At 41.3% G+C, this 22,769-nt stretch overlaps 1 protein-coding gene across 2 annotated transcripts in view; it reads left to right on the top strand.

Moving 5' to 3' along the window:
* The window catches only part of RNF150 (ring finger protein 150), a 135,076-nt gene that overhangs the window by 82,953 nt on the left and 29,354 nt on the right, over window positions 1-22,769 (top strand). The window contains exons 3-8 of one of the 2 annotated variants that reach the window (XM_054065523.1): window positions 1,465-1,536; window positions 1,964-2,046; window positions 9,980-10,076; window positions 16,207-16,417; window positions 19,608-19,703; window positions 19,842-20,098. In XM_054065523.1, coding sequence (XP_053921498.1) covers window positions 1,465-1,536; window positions 1,964-2,046; window positions 9,980-10,076; window positions 16,207-16,417; window positions 19,608-19,703; window positions 19,842-20,083 — 801 coding nt within the window. In that variant the 3' untranslated portion in view covers window positions 20,084-20,098. Of the gene's footprint in view, window positions 1-1,464; window positions 1,537-1,963; window positions 2,047-9,979; window positions 10,077-16,206; window positions 16,418-19,607; window positions 19,704-19,841; window positions 20,099-22,769 lie in introns of those variants that run through there. The other variant, XM_009569035.2, reaches the window with a different exon arrangement.

Below are 22,769 nucleotides of genomic sequence, written 5' to 3' on the forward strand. Positions count from 1 at the left end.
AGAGGGTCACCAGTATGGTCTGGGAGCAGGAGCACCTGACATCTGAGGAAAGGTGGAGAGAGCTCGGCTCACTAAGAGGGGGGAGGCAGAAGAGGAGGAAGGGCTCTGCTTGCTGCCTTCAGCTGCAGAACAGCTGGTTGGAAAGAAGGCAGAGTCAGACTCTTCTCAGAGGTGCATGGAAAAGGAGCAGAGTAATGGTGACAGATTGCAACAAGGGAAATTCTGTTAGTGTATTAAAAAAAAAAATAAATTGCTGTAAGAGTGGTTAAGTGCTGGAACAAATTATCCGCAGAGGTTGTGTAATCTCCCCTTCCTGGAGATGTTCAGAACTTCACTGGACACAGCTCTGACTTTGAAGTTGACCCAGCCTTGAGGAGAGAGTGGGAGTACATGACCTCTTAAACCTTTCCAGCCTGTGAGTCTGTCTCCAGATTGCCTCGTTGTTGGGTTGGCAGAAGTGAGCAGCCAAGTCCTTGGAGCACTGATACAGGCACAAACTCCTTAGGCACAGTGTGCAGAGGTTGCTCTGCTGAGCAGTGGTTGTATGAACTGCCTCCTAATGTTCTCAGCCTCTTGCAAGAAGCGGGCATCTCCATCTTCAGCTTTTGAGAACAGGGTGTTTTGCGTCAGGCTGTTATTACATACTTTAATCCTGAGTGGCCGTGACCCTGCCAGCACAGTAATAATGTTTTGGAAATATGGGAGAACAGTCAGAAACATCACATGGTAAGCAATTCATGGTCCACTGGAGGGAAAGATAGAAAGGCAAAGAAAAAGCAAATGGTTATGTATGGATACGATCTTACTGCAGGACTATATAGGGCTTTACCTTTGAGAAACTGCAGATGCCTTAGCCTCATTTTTATACTTTGCATTGCTCCTATAAAGTAGGCAACTCTGTATTGAAAAGAGAACAGCAGAGAGGATGATTCATGTTTTTCATGGGTAACAAATCAAGAGTTCACTTTCAACACTTACATCTTGTTGAAAATCTTGAACTAGTTCTGGAACAATGTAAGACTAAAGGCCTCCTGAATCTTAAGTCCAGTGTTCACGCTGCTTACCAGCCCAGTCCTCATTTAATAATGTATTTTTTACAAGAGTCATTAAGAAAAGAGAGGGAAGAAGTAGGATACCCAAATAGGGGACTTGTTACATGCATTGCTACTCATTGGGATAGTAAAAGTGCTGTAGGGTAGTGTCGTAATGGGCTCACATGTGGTCTCCACTGGAACTCTCTTAGAGTAGCTTTGGCTTATCAGCAGTGGATTACCAGTGAGCATAGAATACCTACCGTGCCCTTATTCTGAATAACAGCATGACTGACCTCATCTGTTTATATTTATACAGCACTGACCTGTTTCATGTACAGTCACTTCAGATTATTGAGAAGCCTAGGGAGAAAAGGTGATGATTTCTACATGAAGAAATACTCTTTGCTTAAGATCAAATTTTGTATTACAGCGCCGGCTTGGAGATGCTGCAAAGAAAGCAATCAGCAAGCTGCAAGTCAGAACAATCAGGAAAGGTGATAAGGTAAATCTTCCAATTGCTCATTACCAAAAAAACCCTCTGTACTGAGGATTCCTTTAGACCACTGGGACAACAAGGCAGGACAGAAATGGCAATTGCTTATTTAGCTGGTACGTGTCCTCCAGGGAGAGAGGAATACTGATAAGTAATTCACAGATGGAATGGAATGGAATGGAATGGAATGGAGAGGAGCGTGAAGGCAGCAATTCTGTGATGGTGCAGAAAATCCTGAAACTTCAAACATACTAACTAAATCTGCGTGTTGCCCAGGGCAAATTTCTGACTGGAAATATGTTGAAAGTCTGACTTACCTGTCTGAAAGTCATTATTGGATTTGCAGCATGCATCAGTGACTGTTTTGCTTTACTGTATGAAGAGATTAGCTGACAAAATGAAAAAACGAAAATGACGAACCTTCTCTTTCTTTTAGGAAACTGAGCCAGACTTTGATAACTGTGCTGTTTGTATTGAAGGCTACAAGCCCAATGATGTTGTCAGAATTTTGCCTTGCAGGTAAGTTGAAGGTTGAAAGTGCTTTTAGCACTGATAACCTCTCTGCTTCAAGATAGGCTCTGTTCTCAGAGTATCCCTCTGAAGAAATTACCTGAGAGCCTTGGGGGGGAGGGCAAGTTGATCATTTTTATTTATTCACTATCTGTTCTGTAAAGATATCCAAAATACCTGTTTATTCAACTTGAAGTGAAAGTACTATTAATGGTGGTGAGAACCTGAGTTTAGAATGATAATCAGAAATTTTGTCTGATCTGGACCTATTACAAATTCTTCAGTAGAATGTTTAAACTGAAGGGTTTGATTCCTCTATGTTCCTCGCTGGTTTTATATCAGTTCAGAATAACTCACTTAGAAGAGTTTGTCCCTGACTTCAAGGTGAGCCCTGAGCACATTAGCCGGGGATAGTATAGGCTCCTGCTCCCTGTGGAGCCACTTCTTTCACTGTCCTGGGCCACGACAAGGCGCTGAGTGATGACTCGTATGAAAAAAACAGCCATAAAGACGGATATGCTGAGTAGAAACAGTAAGGCCAAATGGGAATTTGACAAAGACCACATTGTCTTTTGGTGCCATGAAAATATTCCCAAGCATGTGGGGAAATGGAGGTGTCAAGAAGAGCTTTGGAGCTTGTTCTTTTCTCTTTTCTTCCCCTTGTGTAAATGTGTCCTGTGCAGCACGTCCACTTGCAGTGATGTGACACTGGAGCGCAGGCTCTTGCCACCTGGAACAGCTGTATTCATCTCAGTTATATTAATCTCTCTGTGCCATTATGTTTTCATCTGTGAAGTGTTAACTAATGAAGAATTTCTGCAAGGAAATCCATTTTATAGGAAGTTTCATAGGAACAGCCCTAGGAGAGCAAGAACAAGTGTTTGATTTTCCCTAGAAACAGGAATCTCAAGCGCTGCACATAAAGAGCAGAGATTATATTTTTATAGAGTTTTTCTTCTCCTAGAGACATATTGACTGGCTTAAGAAACTGAAATATTTGTTTCTTTTCCTGGTATGTTGTTCCTTGTAGATATGTTAATGTTACAAGCTGTCCATTTCTATTTGTTCATGTGACTCATTAAATCTATTTACTGCCATCACTAAATGGCAAACAAAAAGCAACAGATTAATCATAAATTTGACCTTCTGTAAATCCCCCACAATAACAAATTGCATCTGAGCTCTTTTTTTCTTTTTCCTACGAATAAACAGAAACACATCAATTCGTGAATCAGAAATACAGAAAAATGAGAAATTATCAGAAAATGTGGACCTTGGCTTGACATCAAGCCTGTTTTCATAGAAGCATAATAATTCTTGCAAAATTTGCACCACAGAGACAGGCAGTTTGGGGAGGTAGATAGACAACAGTAAAAATATGTTTAAGCTCTAGCTTTCACTTGTGTCTTGCCTCACAATTCAATGAGGTTCCAGTCAGACACTGTCATCCGCAGTGTTGAGTCAAGCAGAGTGAGTAGGAAACACATAGTTAACAGGTGATGTTCAGTTCTTGGCTAACTTAAAAGGTCGCCTCGAAAATGACTCATGCTAAAAGGTTAACAGCAGCAGAACTGTCTTGTAAAATACTCACAGTTTGAGCTTCAGCAGTTTTGGTTTATAAAAACTCAAAGATGTTTATCAAGCAGCTACTTAACAAACCCTAGCTTTCTCGTCTCACAAATTGTAAGAGCAGTGTTCTACACATTTGCTTGGGTTTGGGCTTTGAGAACAGGAAATGGTACTCATGATTCTTTCTGATGTTGTCAGTCTTGTCTCCTCATCTGAAAAATAACCAACTAAATAAAGTGCATTAATTTCTTTTTCTCTTAAGTAGGAGGGTGTTATATCTTGATAAAGACCTACAGAGTCTGTAGGTTTCTTCCTCCAGCATCCTCAGTTAAACTGCCTGCAGTTTCTAATGTGGGAAACTCATTAGGCTGGTGTTTAATAAGAGGCTGGCATTTCATCAGCCCTTACAGAAGCCAGCACCGTATGACACCAGTGCTGGCTGACCTTAGTGTTTCTGTCCAAGACGTGCTTGTGGTGTAGAACTTTTTACCTGCAAACTCAAATATGCCCCAAGACCTACACGTGAAAAATGCTGTCTTGTACCCAGGGCACGCTCTGGGTAAGGCCCTAAATATCTTGAGATTTCTTTTTAAGGCTACTGGAGCCTGAATCTCTTAAGAAACTGGTACCAAAAATCCGCCAGCCAATATTGCAGTGGATGAGCTTTGAAGTCATATAGATGTTCACTAGTACTTACTCTAGTTCCCGAATGTCCTCTCATTTCTGTTGGCAGAGAGCAGGCCCTGAGATAGCCTGTCGTTATGTATCCCACACTGGAAAGCTAGGAGGAGAATTCCAGTTAACTTGTGCTCCTTCCTCTCTGTCCTCATTCACCAGCTCCCACAACTGACTGTACTAATAAACTTCAGTCTACAGAATGTATTAAATAAATAAGGACTGACACTTGATAAAAAAAAGTGTTGGCTTGCAGCTGGTTTTGTGTTTAATGGTAGCGAGCATCACTGAGGTTGTCTTTGAGGGCACTGACACAACATCAGTTGTAACCAAGTTCATTGCTCCCAGGGTGACATCTCTTGTCATAGCCCTACTTCCTTCTGCTTGTCCCCCATCTCTAGCTTCAAAACACCTTTGTCTTTTCTGCTCTGTCTTTGGAGAAGATACTGGTGCCGCTGCTCGCAGTCTGTGCCTTTTACTAACTTTACTAAGCTTCTACAGAGAGGTGAGACAGTTCTTTCAACCTCATCTCTACTGAGTTCTTCATAAGCTTTTTTTTTTTTGGTGGTTTCATTTCTGGCATGAATAAATGCACTTTCTGACCTCATTCCAGCTCGTTCCCTTCCGCTGAACCATAAACAACTGTGATTTCAGAGACTGCTTCACTCCTCCTTTCTCTTTTTACTACCTTTCTCTGGAAATTATTTCGTCACACATATTCTTCCTTTTGATTCCTTCCTCTCACTTACCCTCATAGTCATCTTTTGTCCTTCCACTCCCTCCAAAATAAACAATTACCAGACAGGTACCTACAAAAGCCCAAGCCTTCTCATTGGATTACAGTGCTGCTCAGTCTCATGCAAACCCCTTCTCAGTCCTCTGCTTCAGCCTTATGTCTAATCCTGACAATGGATGTTCTTACGCAGGGTCCCTAGGGATGTACCTCTCTTTCTGCTTTCACTTCCTTTTCTCTTAGCTCATGCTTTTCTTCTGAGAACAATTATGTGTCTGCTACATTTGGTTTGTGTGCAGTTTGGAGTTGGGACTAGTAGTAGAAGATGGGAGGAGAATGATTTCCCTTAACCTGGGAAAAAAGCTTCTCAAAATTGTTGGCAAGCTGAAAACTTTGCAATAGTTTTACAACAATCAAATTATTATTATAATAATTCTGGGCTGAGCCCAAAATTCATTTTTTTCTTGTGTTATTAAAATCACAGTTTTAAAGAAAATTTAATTACATTTAAAATAAAAGTAATGTCCAAGTAAAAATATGAAGCACTGTTTAGATAATAGTAAATGAAATGCTCTGTAATTTTTAGGTTCTTTTTCTTTCTGCTCTGTAAGCTTTACAGAGCCACAAGCAGTCACATATGAGTACAGGATGGATCCCAGGAGGCCACCAGCTCTGGAAATGCACAGGGGCACTGGCCGTGCGCATGTCGTTCTTGCGAGTTTTTTCCAACACACTCTGCCGTCTCCTGGGCTGAAGACTCTGCAAATTCCCATGATAATTTATTGCAGTACTTTGCTCCCCTGACTGTGCTGAAGCTTTTCCTGTTGTGTAACCTGGATCTCACTTTCTGCAGTTAAACACATCATTGTGTGTCTTATCCCTAGGAGAGGTGAAGAACAGTTGTTTCCTTCTCCTTCTGGAATCCTTTGTTTTGTATGAGGGTTGTTACGACATCTCTCCTCTTGCCTTCCTCTCTCTCAACTAATCAATTACAGTTCTTTTGAGAAATTTTTCAACCCATCCAAATCAACATGGTTTTGCAATGCATGTGGTTGCATACAACAGAAAAAAAACATTTTTTTCTATCTCTGACTTTGATTGTCGGAGCCACGTCCCGAACCTGTGCTTGAAACATCTCTCTCATGTCTCCCTGTGTGGGTCATTACTTCTGAACTCATCCATGATGCCTCTACCCTATCCTCCTTCTAAAAACTTGCATCAGCCAGAACTGCAGAGGGATTTTTGTTGCAGTTGATGTATTCACATCTTTGTCTTACCATGTGAGAGTGAAATACTGTAGCTGCTTTCTCATCTTGCTTTGTGCTGACCCTTTGCCTGAATTTGGATTATAAACTTATCAGGACATCAAACAATTCACAATTTGTTGAAAACCATAAGCATGTATATAGTGCTGTAGCTAATAAGAAATGAAATTAACTTTCAAATCCAAATCTGCAAAGCCTGCCACCTGACTTCTCTGCACAGATGTTTATGTGTTCAAAAATAGGTATTATGCCTGTTCTAATGATATAATGTGGCACAAAAAAAAATCAAAAAAGCTAACCTTTGTCTAATTTTCAATAGCATTGCATTTTTCTGTAGACTTCTGTCAAATAATCAAGTTCCTTCTGCTGTACATATTAAATCTGAAATTAATAGAGCCACAGTACACTGTGTTAGTTCAGTATTGAGAAGTGCAAAGTGACATGATCTGTCATGTATTGAAATTACTCAGCATTGGTAGGGTTTCTTTAAGAATATTGTTTTTTGAAGCCAAGTTTAGGAACACTAAACTTTAGATTTTGAAGTCTTTTAGGAATGAAAGTTACAAGCTTCTGGTGATTAATAAACGTTATGAATTCTTGTAATATGAACCACAGCTTGACTGAGGCTCTCAAAGCCTGAACTTGAAAACAAAAGGAGACTTTCTAGTCTGTGGTAAAATGGCTTGATAAAAATTAGGTATTTTTTAATCCAAAACAAACTTTTGGAAATCTGAGTGTTTTGATTTTTTTTTTTTTAAAGAGTAATAAATAATTTGGATTTGGTAAACGTACTGATTATTTGTTATATGAGGCTTTGGGCAACCTGATCCAGTGGAAGGTGCCTCTGCCCGTGGCAGGAGGGTTGGAACTAGATGGGTCCTTTCCAACCCAGACCATTCTATGATTCTGTTTTGGCACAGATGTACTTCAGATTTTGTAGGTAAACATACTTGTTTATGAATTTGAGTATATAATTAAAGAAAACGAATCTCTATTGAGAATTTCATAGTTATTTCAAATAGCTGAAAAGCGAGACATTGACTTTCCATGAATTAATACATCCAAAGAATTCAGTTAGTTAGACTTCTAAATGTAAAATTACACATGTCTGAGGGCTGTATCTTTATGCTTTCACCTGTTCAGAACACTTGCCTGATGATGTGCTGAGTATGTTCCTCCTCAGGTAAATGAAAGGAAGAGTTATGCAGGACAGAGACCAAAATTTGGGACGTTGTATTTCTACCCAGTAAAGCAAATCTTTTTTGGAGAGAGGGTTGTGAACTTCAGTAGCATTAGTACAGTGGTGGTTTAAACTTCAAATCATAGAATCACCAGGTTGGAAAGGACCCACTGGATCATCGAGTCCAACCATTCCTAACACTCCCTTACAATATGTCCCTCAGCACTTCATCCACCCGTTCCTTAAACACCTCCAGGGAAGGTGACTTGACCACCTCCCTGGGCAGCCTCTGCCAGTGCCCAATGACTCTTTCTGTGAAGAATTTTTTTTCTGATATCCAGCCTGAACCTCCCCTGGCAGAGCTTGAGGCCATTCCCCTTTGTCCTGACCCCTGTCACTTGGGAGAAGAGCCCAGCTCCCTCCTCTCCACAACCTCCTTTCAGGCAGTTGTAGAGAGTAATAAGGTCTCCCCTCAGCCTCCTCTTCTCCATCACAATACTTCATTTGCGTTAATCGTGTTGACGTACAGGATCAGATGAGGTTTGTCAAAGTTTGATATTGCAGCCAACTGATATAATTAGACTAGGTCGAACTTCCAAGAACAGGTTTGCCCTTTCCCATAGTTGTGTGAAGTCAGACCAAGGACAGGAATGTGATAATTTGCCATGTACCTTTTTTTCACAAAGCACCCGTTTCTTGTTGAAGTAGTGAGAAAAAACAGTGAAAGGAATAAGGTTCTGAGATTTCACACAGTTTTGGCTTTGGATTTCCAGTGTTATTTAGGACGGAAGCCAGCTAGTAAGCCAGCCAGCTAGCATGTGGGCTGATAGCATGTTAGTAAGAGCCAGGGTTGCAAATCGATATTGATGAAAAGTGCAACTCGGTATCTTCCATCAAGTTGAAAGGCCATGTGTATCTCCTTGTGTGAGAGAGGCCGCAACACAATACACAGCCGACCCATTCAGCTGAGTACGTGCCACTTAAATATTTAAAATTATTTTGGTGCATTAAGCCATTCTGGCTTTCTCAGAGATTGCATTTCCTCATGGAGGCTGGGGTGTGCCCCCACTCCAGACCACTGTGAGGGGTGTACACCTGCAGTTACCTGGTGGGTTTGTATGGCCGTGCTGTACGAGCGATGCATGTGGGGCAGGTACAACACAGGGAACACAGACTGGGGACTGTTCCAGTGCGAAAGTTCAAGCAGACTGAAACGTGACTTTCAGGCGCTGCCAAGTAAAACGTAGGACACCTGTTGCAAGCCTTAGAGAGGAAATTTAGAGCTGATCTATGTAGTGTTTCAAAGCAAGCAAATTACTTTTGCACGTTTTGGAGCAAGACTGTGTATGAATATTGAGCCTCATATTTCAGAATAAAATACCCTCTCTCAATTTTGCTTAAGCGATTATTATTATTAAACTGTACTAGGCAGCTGAACTAAGGTTCCTTCGAACTGAACTATGCAATTATAGGCAATTGATTAATTTTTAAAGATTTTTAGGAACACAGGTCAATTTTCAGTTTCTTACATGCCAGAGTAATTTCTGAGGCTGTGTGCTTAGTAGGGAACTTTTCTTCTTTTCTTCTGAAGGAATGGGGCTGAACAAACTTCACTGCCTTGGCCTGAGCCCTCTACTTGGCCCACTCAACAGCATTTCTTAAATCATGAGCCCTGCATTCCTGCGTGTTATAACATTTGTTCTCTTTAACCATAGAGTAACAGAATATGCTCACAAGAGAAAATACAACCTGTCAATCAGGTACTTGCACTAAATATCTCTGTATTCAATCTCAGTTTGTGTCAGACGAAGCCAGACAAGAAGCTTTCCATTCCTCCACCTGGATATTGTTTAAGAAAAGTGGCCCCCAGCCACCTCAGGGCTCAGGTAGTTGCTTAGTGGTCACTTCAGACTGCGTGCAGGATTAGCCATAACCCCTCCAGGTCTGGAATTGTTTAGGAGCTCACTCTAATGGACCTTTTCTAAAGAGCTGGAAAGTCAGGGGGATGCTTCGAAAAGCATCATCCTGGGTTTTTTTTTCATTTAAATGAAAAGTAACCTTCTTTTTTATTCAGTTTATTTCCTTATGCCTGCATCCTAAAAAATACTAGACCCCAACAGCTTTATATTTAAACTAGATGTAATCAGGTTTGTCTGCAAAACCATCGAGAAATACTAATATGGTTTTTACCTTTACCGACAAGCAGGTTTTGTTTCCTGACAGCCTTTACCATTTAAAGAATATGGGTTTTACTGATGCATTTTGTGTATTTTTCCCAATTTTTTAATTATATATATGTCTTCATTTCCAAGCTCAGTTAAGCAACATTGTGCACATATGCTTGAGATGCTGCAAATATAGTCTGTGCACACGGGATATAGCTTTGCAGTCCTTGCAGAGGTCACAAACTACACCATTTGAAATACTCTCACTTTACTGAATTCAGAAGAAGCATCGGATACTAAGTTGTAAATTGTGTTGTGGTGGATTTGAATTAAAGTATCCTGGTTTTCATTGCAGACACCTGTTCCACAAGTCCTGCGTAGACCCCTGGCTGCTAGACCATCGTACCTGCCCGATGTGTAAAATGAATATTCTAAAAGCTCTTGGGATCCCGGTAAGCACATCGCAGAGCATCCGGTTGGGACAGGAGGGAAACACCAGCTACTTGGGTATATCCCTAGCCTTTGCCTGTTATTGATTTATTAAGGGGAATACAAGCTGAAATGTCTGACTCTACCTCTCTCTTGCACCCTACTTTTATTAGCAAGGAAGAGTGTGTCTATGGGGAATTGCTGAGCTTTGGGATTTTTGTGTCTGTGGTTGCCTGCTTTGTGGAGCAGAGGATCATTTACTGATGTTACACTGGATTTCTAGATTACGTCAGGTAGCTGTTGTGTTTTAAATCAGGAGGGGATTTATGCTCTCAGTTCAAATCTCAAAGCAGAAGGTCTGCAAGTAAAATTTTCTTTGCCATACTAGCTGAGGACAATTAATTGCTTATTCCGGGGAGCCAAATCTTTTTCTGTCAGATTTCTCTTGTCTGTAGCAAGTTCTGTACTCCTAATTCCAATAAGGGAGCATTTCTCTCAGTAACTAAGCATGCAGCAGACCACACGAAGTACAAGAAGTTGTTAAGTTCTTTGTTATTTGGAACGGTCAGATGTGGTTTAGAAGCTCCCAAAGCAATTGATCTTTTTAGGTTGCATGTTTACATACATATTCTACATGTCCTGCCTGCCGTACAGTTTCCTAACACAATTATTGCAGCAGTCAGGGGCTTCTGCAGGAAGAAGTGAGTCACTTTCTCACACTGTGCAAGACTTGCCACGTGATAGTGAAGTTTGATACTGAAACACCACAGGCTGGTGCGTTAACAGGTGCTGTAAATACCCTCCGCAGCTACAGATGGTGGCATGCCAGATATATAAAGTAAAATAGCTCATGTGAATGTATTAGGGAAGCTGATGCAGCCATTCCCCTAGTGATGAAGTATGTTTTTACTGAAGTAAGCAGATACATTAATCAGCGTAGTACAATCTAAGCTAAAAACGTGCAATGGGAAAACGAAGTAGAGCATTGTAGCCAGGGTAACATGGCCTTACAGCTGAGCTACTTTTTCTGCTAAACATTTATGTTATCTTTAGAATATTAAAAGGCGATACAGCTCTTACATCAATATTTGAGATGTTAGGAAAGATGAGAATGAAGGCTGGCTCTATCATTCAGCATCTGTGCACCTAGGCTTAGAATTTTTTCCCCAGGTTCCTTGTCTCAGTTCACTGGCCTGCCAGTGAGCAGTTACCCAGGATTTTGACACCTCCTTTCTGTTGCTGGGGTATTGTTCTGTGGCTTTCTTCTGTGTCATGCGGGACCACACAATCTCTGCTTTCACACTGGTCCGTTCCTGGTTTTAACCAAGCATTTCATTGCCATGCACTTCATCCAGCTTCAGAATCAGGGGATATAGACAAATCAGACCTCCACTTTTTGGAAGCCTGCAATGAGATGTTAAGGTCTTTCCGGAAAGTTTAGTGCCATTAGTATTTACATCCAGAATGTGTTTCTCGCTGACTTCACTGACAGCTGCTGAAGGCTTAGTGTGTCTGCAGGCTGTCTGAGGCTGGGTGCATCACAGGGCAGGGAAAACATGCCCAAAGGCCATGTGTAAAGGTTTTGGGTTACAGGACTGGGTTTTTACTACATATGAACAGCTCTGTAGTGGCAGTTATAGAACCTAATTACCGGGAATAGTTAAAAGTGCCATTAGGTTTCCTTGGCTATTGTTTCTCTTCTCACAGCTCCTTGTCTCATTCTCTCATGTATCATGTAGCAGAAGGGGGATCCATCCCACTCCCCTCACTGAGACCTTTCTGAATGGAACTTCTGTGGAAATAATTGTACTGGGCATGTAATTAAAGATACTACTGTAACAAGTATAAACAACTAGGTCAAATTTAAGATTTCAGAGCCAACCTTAGTACTGGTCTGTGTTAACACTAAAAATCAGGCACTTGGATGTTAATGTTCCACTAGCAAAGTTTGTTTAGAGGATTTTATTTTACGAATTTCTGTAAAAATTTCCCTTGATTGTTCTAAGACAAGAAACTGAAAACCGACCTGCTCGTATCATTCAGAGGAAGCATACTGGCTCTCACATGGATTAGGTTAGCTTCATGAAAGAAGAGGAGCTGCATGCTAAGCCCTTACCCCCCAAGGTGACTTGCAGTAGGAGCTGTTTTCAACGGGAACTGAGAGCAGATAGTAGCCTTCATGTCAGGAGTTTCCTGTGGCTGACAGCAAAGGAAGCAGGAATCCTAGGGCATCTGGTAGCTTTGGGGTTAAAAATTCCTATACTGCTATCTATTGTTCCTCTTCCTCTGTTTTTTCTGCCTTCTCTTTCTAAACTATGCCTCAACTCCTACTTCTCCCTCTTCTAGTTTGTGCCCTTTCCTGCTAACTCCTCCTGCCCAACTTTTATCCTTTTGTGTTCCTGCTCTGGTGTCGCTTCTGGTGTTCCCTACTCAACTTACAGGACCTGTTCTCCAACCACACAGGAATTGTGTGTCCTCACCCTTCTTGCTGCCCAGCACTAGATGAGGGCAGCCTGAGGTGGGCGTCGGTCCTGTAAGGAGTTTTCTGTTGCCAGTATGAGTTTGCAGGCACCATGCAAAGCTCTCTTCTCTTTGGAGAATGCAGTTGTTGGTCCTGAATAATCCACCAGTCTCTATCAGCACACATGAACCGGTACTTTCAGAGGCTCATAACTTTGCCAGATGTCATTAGGCTGTTGTGGAAAAAGACGTTTCCCTGGAAGAAGCTGTAAAGCTCTAGGGTTTCTCAGTGAGAGGTGGCAAACTGTTCTGTAGAATGGATAAAGCAAAATGCTATTCCCTAACCACATTCTTGAGCCTTGCTGAGCCATTTTAGTTGGAATTTCCACACAAAGAAAAGCAGCCTTAGGCAGGCAGTGGTCTCTGATGGGAGACTTGAGTGCAAGTTTGCCAAAGTCCTTCTGCAGGCTTATACAATGGGAGGAATGAGAAAATCTTACCATAGGCAGGGCTAATATGTTTTTTCTCCTGCCAGCTGCGTGTTTGTCGTATGGTTGTTACTGAAGAGCTGGCTTGCATCGCTTTGGATATATTGTGCTTCATTTAGTAGGAAGACTTGGGATTTTCCAAGAAATTATTGGTTAAAACCCAGATATCTAAATGTTTCAATTCAGTTCACATCTAAACTCTCAAATTACTTCATAACAGAGGCTTCAAATATTATCTGCCCTAAAACCAGATTCCCCAGGCTGCCACCAGGCACCAAAATGACTGCACTCATTTTCACAGTAGCTGAATACCTGAGCATCTTTACTTCTTGCCGTGGCTCTCTGCCGCTCCAGAGGATTATTAACTAACTATCAGCAAACGGTTGGCCTAACCTCTTCCCCTATCTCTTTGCTGGTGAATTCTGCTCAGACTGTACCTCATTTGGCTGTAATATTTGAAGTGAATTATCAGTGAAAATGTCTTTCACTTTCAAAGACCTACATTGCTTTTGGGATGATCATATCACATACAATAGTTTCCCTCTGCTTCTCCTCCTTTTCTGCAAATATCTGCTGGATACGCAGACAGCTGCATTTTTGGCAGCAGATTGGATGACTTGAAGCTATTCACTAAGAGCCTTAGCCAAGCCCTCAGAAGTCAATACAAAGCCTTCCCTTGACTTCAGTGGAATTGTGCCCTCAGAGCACTTACATGCAGGGAATGAGTGAAACCAATATAATTAAACTTAGCAAATGTATCTGGGTCACTCTAACAGTAGAAGCCATAATGCATTTTTTTCAATCAGTATTTCATATCATTAGTTTTATAGTATGCTGCTTAGTTTGGGGTATTTTTTCCGACTGAAATGATTCTGGAGTAAAGGGATTAATTATATCGAGCAATGCTATTTTTGCATCTTTAATGTTTGGTTTTGCTTTCAGTCATAATCCCCCATTTTTAAAGGTTTAGAAGTTAGTGATAAAACTCCATTTTAGGAATAACTGGAATCAGAGCAAAGGGCAGACAACTGATCCCCTGAAAAAAAAAAAGAAATAGATTTTCATAGAGTAGAAAAGAAAAAACAGCCTTTTTTTCTTTACGATACACTGCTATCAAAGCCAAATTTCAGTTAAAAATGAAATTCTGAAAGCATTTGTTGTAACATTTAAGGGTGAGGGAAAGAGTGATAGATCTAAGGAATAATTTTGGATCCTAGTCCTACAAACAAATGATTGGTATTTCACTTAGAAAACTACAGATTCAGCCAGGTTTCATTAAAACTGATGTCACTGAATGTGCCTTTGTTCCAGTTCTGAGGAGCTCTCGCTGCTAGTGGATTATACTGGAGCCAGACAACGACAGTTCTAATTTTTATGCCAAACTTCTGTTTGTGAATACAAGTCACCTGAGGATTGTTTAAAATGCTTGCCTTTTTCATTAGGAACATTTCCGAAAAAATATTTATGAGGTGGTAGCAATCAGACAGGGAATGCCTGGGAAAAGAGAAAACATGCTAAATTCCTGGTTCTGCAAAAAAATGTAAGCATATGGTAACCTTCTATGCCCGAATTCAAAGGGATTACTCTTGTGCTTAAAGCTAAGCCTCTATTTAAGTCTTTGCTGTATCATATTTTGCTTAGTTTCTAGGTGCCTGCTATTGGAGATAGGCAGGTAGTGAGATCTTCAGAAATGCCTCAGCAATTGAGATAACCAAGCATAGCAAAGATTGGATCCACAGACTGTCTCCTCTGATGTTAGCCATCCAGACAAAGTCTATCAGCTTAAGCATTGTCTCTCCTTAGAGGAGTGGGAAGGTGGAGGGGTCGATTCATACCACTTACTTTAGCTTGGGATGAATCACACAGCGAAATTGCCTCAAACCATTGAAGTTAGAGGAAACCTAAGTGACAGCAGATTAGCTGTCTGACTCCTGGTCAATAAAGAAAAATGGGAACAACTTAACTTTATGTTTCCTAACTTAACAGAGTATCTGCATAACTGCAGCTCAGCCTTGGTGTGTTACTCTCTCATTTTGGAAGCTTTGCATCCTCATTTTTGAATTACCCTTGATTTTGTTACAATATGTTATACCTTCAAAACATAGTTCTTGAAATGCAAACATAACTAGTTTCTCGAGGAGAACTAGACCTGGAAAATGATGCAAGAATCTGTTGTTCTTAGAGGAAGAGCTTTTTTTTCTCATATGTTTGTCACCAGTGTTTATGGGGAGCTCCATAGAAATCACTGCTGTATGAATGGCAGCATGAGGCTTATAAAAGACCTAGAGAAATCAAGGGTGGAAAATAGTCTTGGATATAGTGTCTCTGGACACACAACCCTTTTTGCTGCCCAGTGAGACTTGAAGTCTCAGTGCTCTTTGTGAACAGGCGCTCAGTGCTAAGGATACTGTGTAAAAGGTGGGCACCACAAACCCTTCTCATTGCTTCCCTGTGTAAAGGCAGGCACTTGGCTTGAAGACCTTGGCTCACTCTGGAGGTGTTGGTGCATTCACTATGCAACTGCAACAGAGAAGTTTCTAAATTCCCCAGAACTGGGTTCCATACTTGGTCTCCCTGAATCAGAAAGCCAGAAAGACTGTGGACTGAATAAAATCCTTCAAATACTCATTATTGGTTGTTTCTTATATTTTATTTTGTAGTTAATATAGCATTAGCAAAGGATATCTTTTGATGTTAAAATACTTCTCCTATAAACAGCTTTAACTTCTATTTTTGTACTCCACACATAGAAGCACCCACTGGCAGTTCCCTTGAATTCCTATTCCTGAAAGCTCTGATATTTGCTCTGTAAAATGTGTATTTAGGGAAAAGATAATCATTCCCCTTGAGCAACTGTTTCTGTTTACGTTTTTAATCTGACTCAGCAATCTGCCTGTTTTGAGCAGATCATATCAGTGAGTTACTCTTTTAATGTGTGTTCTTCCAAACCCTTTAAGAAGTATAAATAAGAATATTTAGAGATTGTAGGTGGCTCGGTTTAATACTGCACTTTGGGTCTCTCTTGCAACAGATTGCATTAAGAAGTTTTAAGTACATGAAAACAAACAAACTGTGCATGCTTATTCATAATGTGTTGCCATTTTCAATACTGAAAGAAAGTGAAAAACTCTAAAGAAGTGTGAATAGGTAAATTAAATCTTTTTATTAGGGAAAAGCTCATTTTTCTTCCTTTTCTTCCCATCAGCCAAACGCAGATTGCATGGATGATATACCTCCAGACTTGGAAGCATCTATAGGAGGACCACCAACTAACCAGATAACAGGAGCCAGCGATATAACAGTGAATGAGAGCTCTGTAGCCCTGGATCCCCCGGTGCGGACTGTGGGAGTACTACAAGTCATCCAAGACGTAGACTCCTTTCCCCAGGTTGGGGAGGGTAACTTCACAACGAGCAGTAAGTTCCTCTTTCTGGCAGAATTTGCACTGAAATAAACGTTTAGAAACCCAAATTGAAAACTGATCTCTAGTGCGGGAAAAATGCCCTTTGAGGGCTTTTTTCACTGGAGCAGTGGCCTTACTTTAAGCCTGGCAGATATCTACAGGGTAAGTAAATTTAATTACCACGTCATTCTGCTGTACTGCAAACACTGCCAGTCTGTGGGCAAATCAGCGTGTTGGACAGCAAGCTCTAGTTGGAGTCCTCTGCATGGACAGAACAAGCTGTTTCAGTCAACTCAAAACAATATAAAGTTATGATCGTCTTCAGGTATTTTTTATAGTAAGTGATCCCATTCACCGTGATATCCTGACATGTATCACCCAGCTTCTTTGTGAAGCAGGTTGGTGCATGTCCTTTGGCCTGCCTTTCCTCACTGAGCTACGTGTTACCTTCTGGAAGCTATTCTTGCCTGCATATCATAAAATAAATAGTGAACACAGCAATCACTTTCGCTGCCTTTAGTCAAGAAAAAAAGAATGTTGAATTCTGGTTGTGCCTTTCCTTTATCTTCTTACATCAACTGAAGCTCATGGATTTATTTATTCATTCTTGAATTTCTCATTTCAGAAGGTTTGATGGTCAGAGTTCCTGTACTTGAAAACCTGCGTGTAGTGAGATAGCACTGCCAATTTGTACAAACAAGGAGAATTTTGGATGTTTTCAATGTATTTAGTTTTCACTTGTTTAAGGAGCACCATTTGAACCAATAACTCTCAAAATGTCTGCATGTCTCTTTGTTCCTAAAAATAATGTTCTTTGTTGGAAATCTACTTCTGACAGTTTAAAAATAATGTTGTCAGCTGTTTTGAGTGAGGATTGTACTAGTCTAAAATTCTCATTTTTAGGTAAAATAGCAGATCGGTAGAAAATATCTGTTTGATACCAGTATTGACAAGAGTATTGAAGAAAATAGTCAGGTATACTTGAAAGGAGGTAGAAGAATGTGATAAAATACAGGTTTGTGTATGGAGCCAGCTTAGATCCTGGAAAATATTATATATTTTTCAACCATTTCTAGGTACTACTCTGGCCTGGGTTTGTAAAAGAAGACAAGTAATAATATGATGCGTAAAAGGTAGGAGAGAGATGAGCAGACTAGGCTGAAATGGTTTTACATTAGTGTCTTCGCTCCGTGGGGAGACTTGATAATCACATTTTCCCTCATATTGCAGCCAGTGTCGTGGCAGTGAAAACAACTTCTGGAAATGCTGGACTTGTGACCTTCGCCACAGGCGAACCACACAGCAGTGGATTTTAGGTTCTGCCTTTGTGGATTAGGTACTGGTGTCAGAGTTGGTTCTTTTATGGTCTAAGATCCAGCAAGAATTGAGCAGCAAGGTTATAGGCCCAGCTGTCATCCGTGGCCAGCCTGTCAGCTGGTAACTTTCTCAAGCCTCCTGGCAAAAGGTATTCAAAATGAGATGCCATTTTGTTCCTTCCAGTTCTTGTTTTCAAATGCATTTGAGAATGATTAAACCATAAAGGAAAGATTTTACTTCATGGTACCAGTGTAACTAAAGACTAGTCTAGCCAGACGCTGGCCTCACCTCTACCCTCTTAACACTGCTGAAGTGAGTTAGCTCCTCTGGCAGATAATTATCTTTGTCCTGCTGTTGTTTAGGAGGAGGTCTGCTATTGAAGTTGGGAAGGAGGGTCATGGTGTACCCTGTACACCCACAGCTGTGTGGCACATGCTGAGAAGAGCCGGCAGCCTGGTGGAGAGCCCAGCACAAAGGGTGGCCCATGCCTTTCATACCAGGATCTTGGCAGTTCTTCTGGTTTGTTATCAGGGGTAATAATAGTGTTGAGGCAGCCAGAGAGCACAAGAGCCTAGGAATTCTCCAGTCACTCTCTTCCCCTGTAGTTTTGTTTCCAGAGTCTGCAGAAGGATCAGAGTCTTTTCAAACACATTTGTTCTTCATTTTCCAACTTGTCAGCTAAGCCACTTGGTGAAAAACTTGCTCTGAGTACGCAGAGATGCTTTATATTGCCTTTGTGTCCTCTGTTTCTCTCATTACATTGGGCAGCCCTGAGGGCTGACAGCAGAGCCCATGGACAAGGATCTCACACCAGGACTGGTGATCTGTCCAGGCAAATGGATAAGGAGGTGGTAACAAACTGTAGAGCTTCCACATGGTCTGGTGAAGGAATTTTCCAGAAGAGAGCAGGGAGGCTAAGCTGGCTGGTGGCCTGAGCTCTGAGAAGGCTTTGAGCCTCACATTATCACAGCAGTGGCTGAAGACACACTGCTAAAAACAGACCTCCTCAGTTGTGCAGTGAGGAAGGAGGAGTCATGACAAAAACTCAAAAGACCTTGGGAGCTTCCAGACCATGGTGCATGCCTGTCACACACACACTCATTTAGGGGAACTCTGGTTTGATGCTTGGTTAGCTGTCATCAGTCACCCATGATTGACATGTAGGCGTGAATCTTCGCCTGGATTTCTCATCTCAAAGTGGAATACTTGAATATTACTGAGTGGTCAGTGTGCAAGTTCACGTGCCATCATCACCACATCCAGAATGGTGCATTTTGTAGTAGTTCCAAGAACTACTACAAGTTCAAGTTCCAAGAGCAGTTTGACTCTTTTTTTGCAGCAGAGCTGCAGCAAAGAAGAGGTCTTTGGTTGGGAGACAGGGGCTGAGTTCCAGCAGTGACCGGAATTTGTCCTTCCAGCTGCCTTATGTGGATTTGGGCTGTTCAGGCACTCTGAAAAGTGGAGCTTAGTATCTTAGGCAGCCTGAATTCTTAAGCCAGCAAAAGGGGAACATCCAGGACTACCATATAGTTGTGATAAAAAAACAAATGTTAACTAAATCAGAGGGCTACTGTAGGCTAAATAACTGGGTCATAGCTGTCATCTAGATGGGGCTTTTTAGGCATTGTGTCTGTTTATTGTATTCAGGCATTGTATTTCTCACTTCTAGAATCTTCATAGTTACGCAACTGCAGAGCTTGCTGAGTGTGCCTTTCTTTGAATTAGCCTGCCTGGGAATTTGGAAGTGATGGTGCTGATTGTTCCTATGAATCTTCACTGAAGTTGCTAGGTTCTGGCCTCTTTATATAGCATTAGTGACAGGAGTGTACTTTCAAGGCTGAATCTGCACTAGAAGTTTTTCTTCTTCTTGTTATTGATCTTTGCAGACCACCTCCAGTGCAGTCTTGACATGGCACCCCGTACCCAGTACCATGAATCCTTACATCCCTCCTTGTTCCTGGCAAAGTTCTGTGGTCCGGGAGGTAAAAGACTTGCCTTCTTTCCACCCACTTCTGCAATTCTTTTTGCTTAATTATTGTTGCAGCCTTTTTTGTCTGTTGATTAATCATCCTGATATTGTTGTCTTGTTTTGGGTTTAATTTCCCTTTCTGTGTTTCCAGTAAGTATTCAGAGCCAGAAGAGCTCCCACAGTGTGTCTGGAAGGAGAATATTTCCAGAGTGCTGTTCACATCAGCTGAAATTCCATCTCCATTCAAATCTGGTGGCTAAGCCCCCACCTACTTCAGTGGGGCCAGATTTTCATTTCTGGAACTCAGACAGTGTTTTTATTTCTGTGTGTATGCTAAGAAGACGTTTCCTCTTTTCTATCTCTCTTTTTCTCCCCATGCTCCTGAATAGATAATATCTTCTATGGGACCCTTGGTGAAGTATGAACATCTGAAGGGCCTTCATTTGGGGGCCCATCCTTAGAGCCCCTTCTGAACCAAGCAACTCCTGTGTAGTAGCACTGAGCACTTAAAAATGGACAAGCAGTTTCTGTCAACTGGCTTCTACCAGGATCCAAGCTTTCATCAAGTCCGTTGGGCATATCTACAGCCCAAAGTCTGTTCAGTATTTGGTCTTAGTGACTATTTGCTCTTTGTGGTGAAAGTCTGTGCAGGATCCTGGCATAGTATCTTGGAGTATGATATTTTTGTAATCAGTTGCTGAAAATGGATGGATGGAAAATTTGAAAAGCTGGAGTTGGAAAAAGAAAAGGGAGGGGGAGGGCTAAAAACCTGTGTGAAATACATAAGAGTTCATCTCAGCTGAGTTTCCTCATTTAACCGTATTAGTTTTCAGCTCTCCAGAGGGTATGAAATAAGATAAGTTAAGGATTGTTTTCCTCAATAATGCATCATAGCAATCTGTGGTGCCTAATTTTTAGTAGCAAGTTCTGCAAACTGTTAACGTATTTGGAAATTTCAGTGCAGGTGGAATTCCCTGCTCTACAGATTATGTGAGTGTGGGCTGGACTTGGCTAAGATTGAACTTGAAGAAGCTGAGCTACACCAGCTTTGGAAGGGTGGAAGGTGGCTTTGGGATATGAGGAGGACATTGCAATATTCTTTGTGCCAGGCTCAGCTGGGATTGAATGAAATGGTTAAAAGAGGTAGTTCGCTGGGGAAGTAGTATCTAGATATTGTAAAGGTTGTATGGTGACACTTGCAGTGGAAAAAGTAAATATTAATTTTTTTCATCTTTTATAGCATTCATGGTCATTCATTTCCCTCAGTCCACATGGCACTTGCTAATTACTGCAGTAGATAACGTGCACTGCCTGAGTCTTGGCTCTCTGTTGGTAAATACCTTGAGTTTTTCATTTTGAACAAGTTTTTATGTCCTCTTCAGCAGGATGTCTCGTCACAGTGCATAAGGCCTCAGAAATCCCACCAGCACTATCTCTGTAGTTGTAGGAAGATCCATAAACTATTCTACTGCAAACATGGGCAGGAGTTTTAGTAAGAAAAAAACCAAACTCTCCCTCAAGGTGTCATATCACCTGCAAAGTCTGCCGAGTTTGGCAGGCTGTACAGCACTGGGGGCAGTCTAGAGAATACCAACAGTTCCTTTTTTCTGCCTCTCATTTTGTTCTTTGCACAAAACCCTGCCGACGTATAGCTCATCGTGACTGCTAGGACACTTTCAAGTCTCTTTGATAGCTCTTCATTAAATCTATTAATATGACTTCTCAAGTAATTATTTTGATCTGTGTATGTCTAAAATGTCTTTGTGAAGACTAGTCAGCCTTTGGAAGTGGATGAAAGTGCATGATAAGAAGCTGATCCACTGTTGTCTTGCAAGCACTTGACTGTTCCTCCTTGCTATTAATAGGGGTCTTTTTAGTCAGAATGTAAAGGGGGAGGAAAAGGTGGAAAAACTCCCTAGACAGTAGTTAATACAGAAAGTTATTAACACTTGTGTTAGCACCTAACATTGTCCTGGAGACAGAATACTGATGGGACCTAGTTAAAGATTGAACAGATAGGGTCCCATGTGCCTGGAGTATGACATAAGTCCTGGAGGCTCTATTAAAAGCCTGTGCAGATGTTACACTAAATAATTATCGTGGACTCAGAATTCCAGTGAGGTGAGGTCCTAGATTCGTTTTGAGACTCACACCAGTGCCAAGATAGCATTGGTGGTTTGAAAGGTCAGCAGTGGTTTGAAGTAGTCATCAAATAAAACCTAGCTGGCACTAACAACACTCACTGGATCATTATGTACACCTACATTACTCCTGCCAGGCTCTGTGAATGGACAGTGAAGTTTTCCTGTTACGAAACCGCTTTTCCTTTCCATATGTTAAGTTGCGAAATACAAAATGCATCTGTGTAACAAATTGCTGTGGAAGAGACAATGTAAAGTCTAATATTTTTTGTTGCTTTCTGTTTCACATCTGCTATGTGCATCGCCATTGTGTACAGAGCAAGGATGAGAGCATCAGCCCCCAAATCTGCCTTCTTCCCTGCAGACACTGAGCTGTGTCTGTGACTCAATCGGGAGGCACGGTAGGTAAACTCAGACTGTCTGGCGTAACCTAGGGGACCAAAAAAGGCTGCAGATCTTAAGAAACTTGCTTAATAATTGACTCTAGGGACAGATTTAGAAGCAAATGTTCTCCTTCAGTAGTGGAAGCTCCATTTATAAGTCTGTATCTATGTATAAATGCTGTGGCAGTTACCAGCTTGCCTCCGTCTGTCCCAGATTATTTGTTCCTGCCTCCATGTAGCCCTTCTGTTGTGCACGTACCTTGTGAGCTCAATCCAGAATTTAACCAATTTCTTCCTAGTTTTGTTTTCATTTGGATCAGTTCCCTGATCCAGAAGTAGTTGTGCCAGTACAAGAGAAAAGAGGGCCATATAAGCCAGCTTTCATAACACAACTGCCAAAAGCCAGCATGCTTCTCTCAAACATAACTGGACCCTACACAGCTGCCTGTTTTGCCCAGGAATCGAGATAAACAAATAGGCAAAATAAGCATGAAGTTCCAAATCTTATTTGAGTGCTCATATCTGAGCATACAGACATTTCATTAATGGTCAGTG

Source organism: Cuculus canorus, chromosome 4 (genome assembly GCF_017976375.1).
Source record: "Cuculus canorus isolate bCucCan1 chromosome 4, bCucCan1.pri, whole genome shotgun sequence".
Classification (NCBI taxonomy): Eukaryota; Metazoa; Chordata; class Aves; order Cuculiformes; family Cuculidae; genus Cuculus; species Cuculus canorus.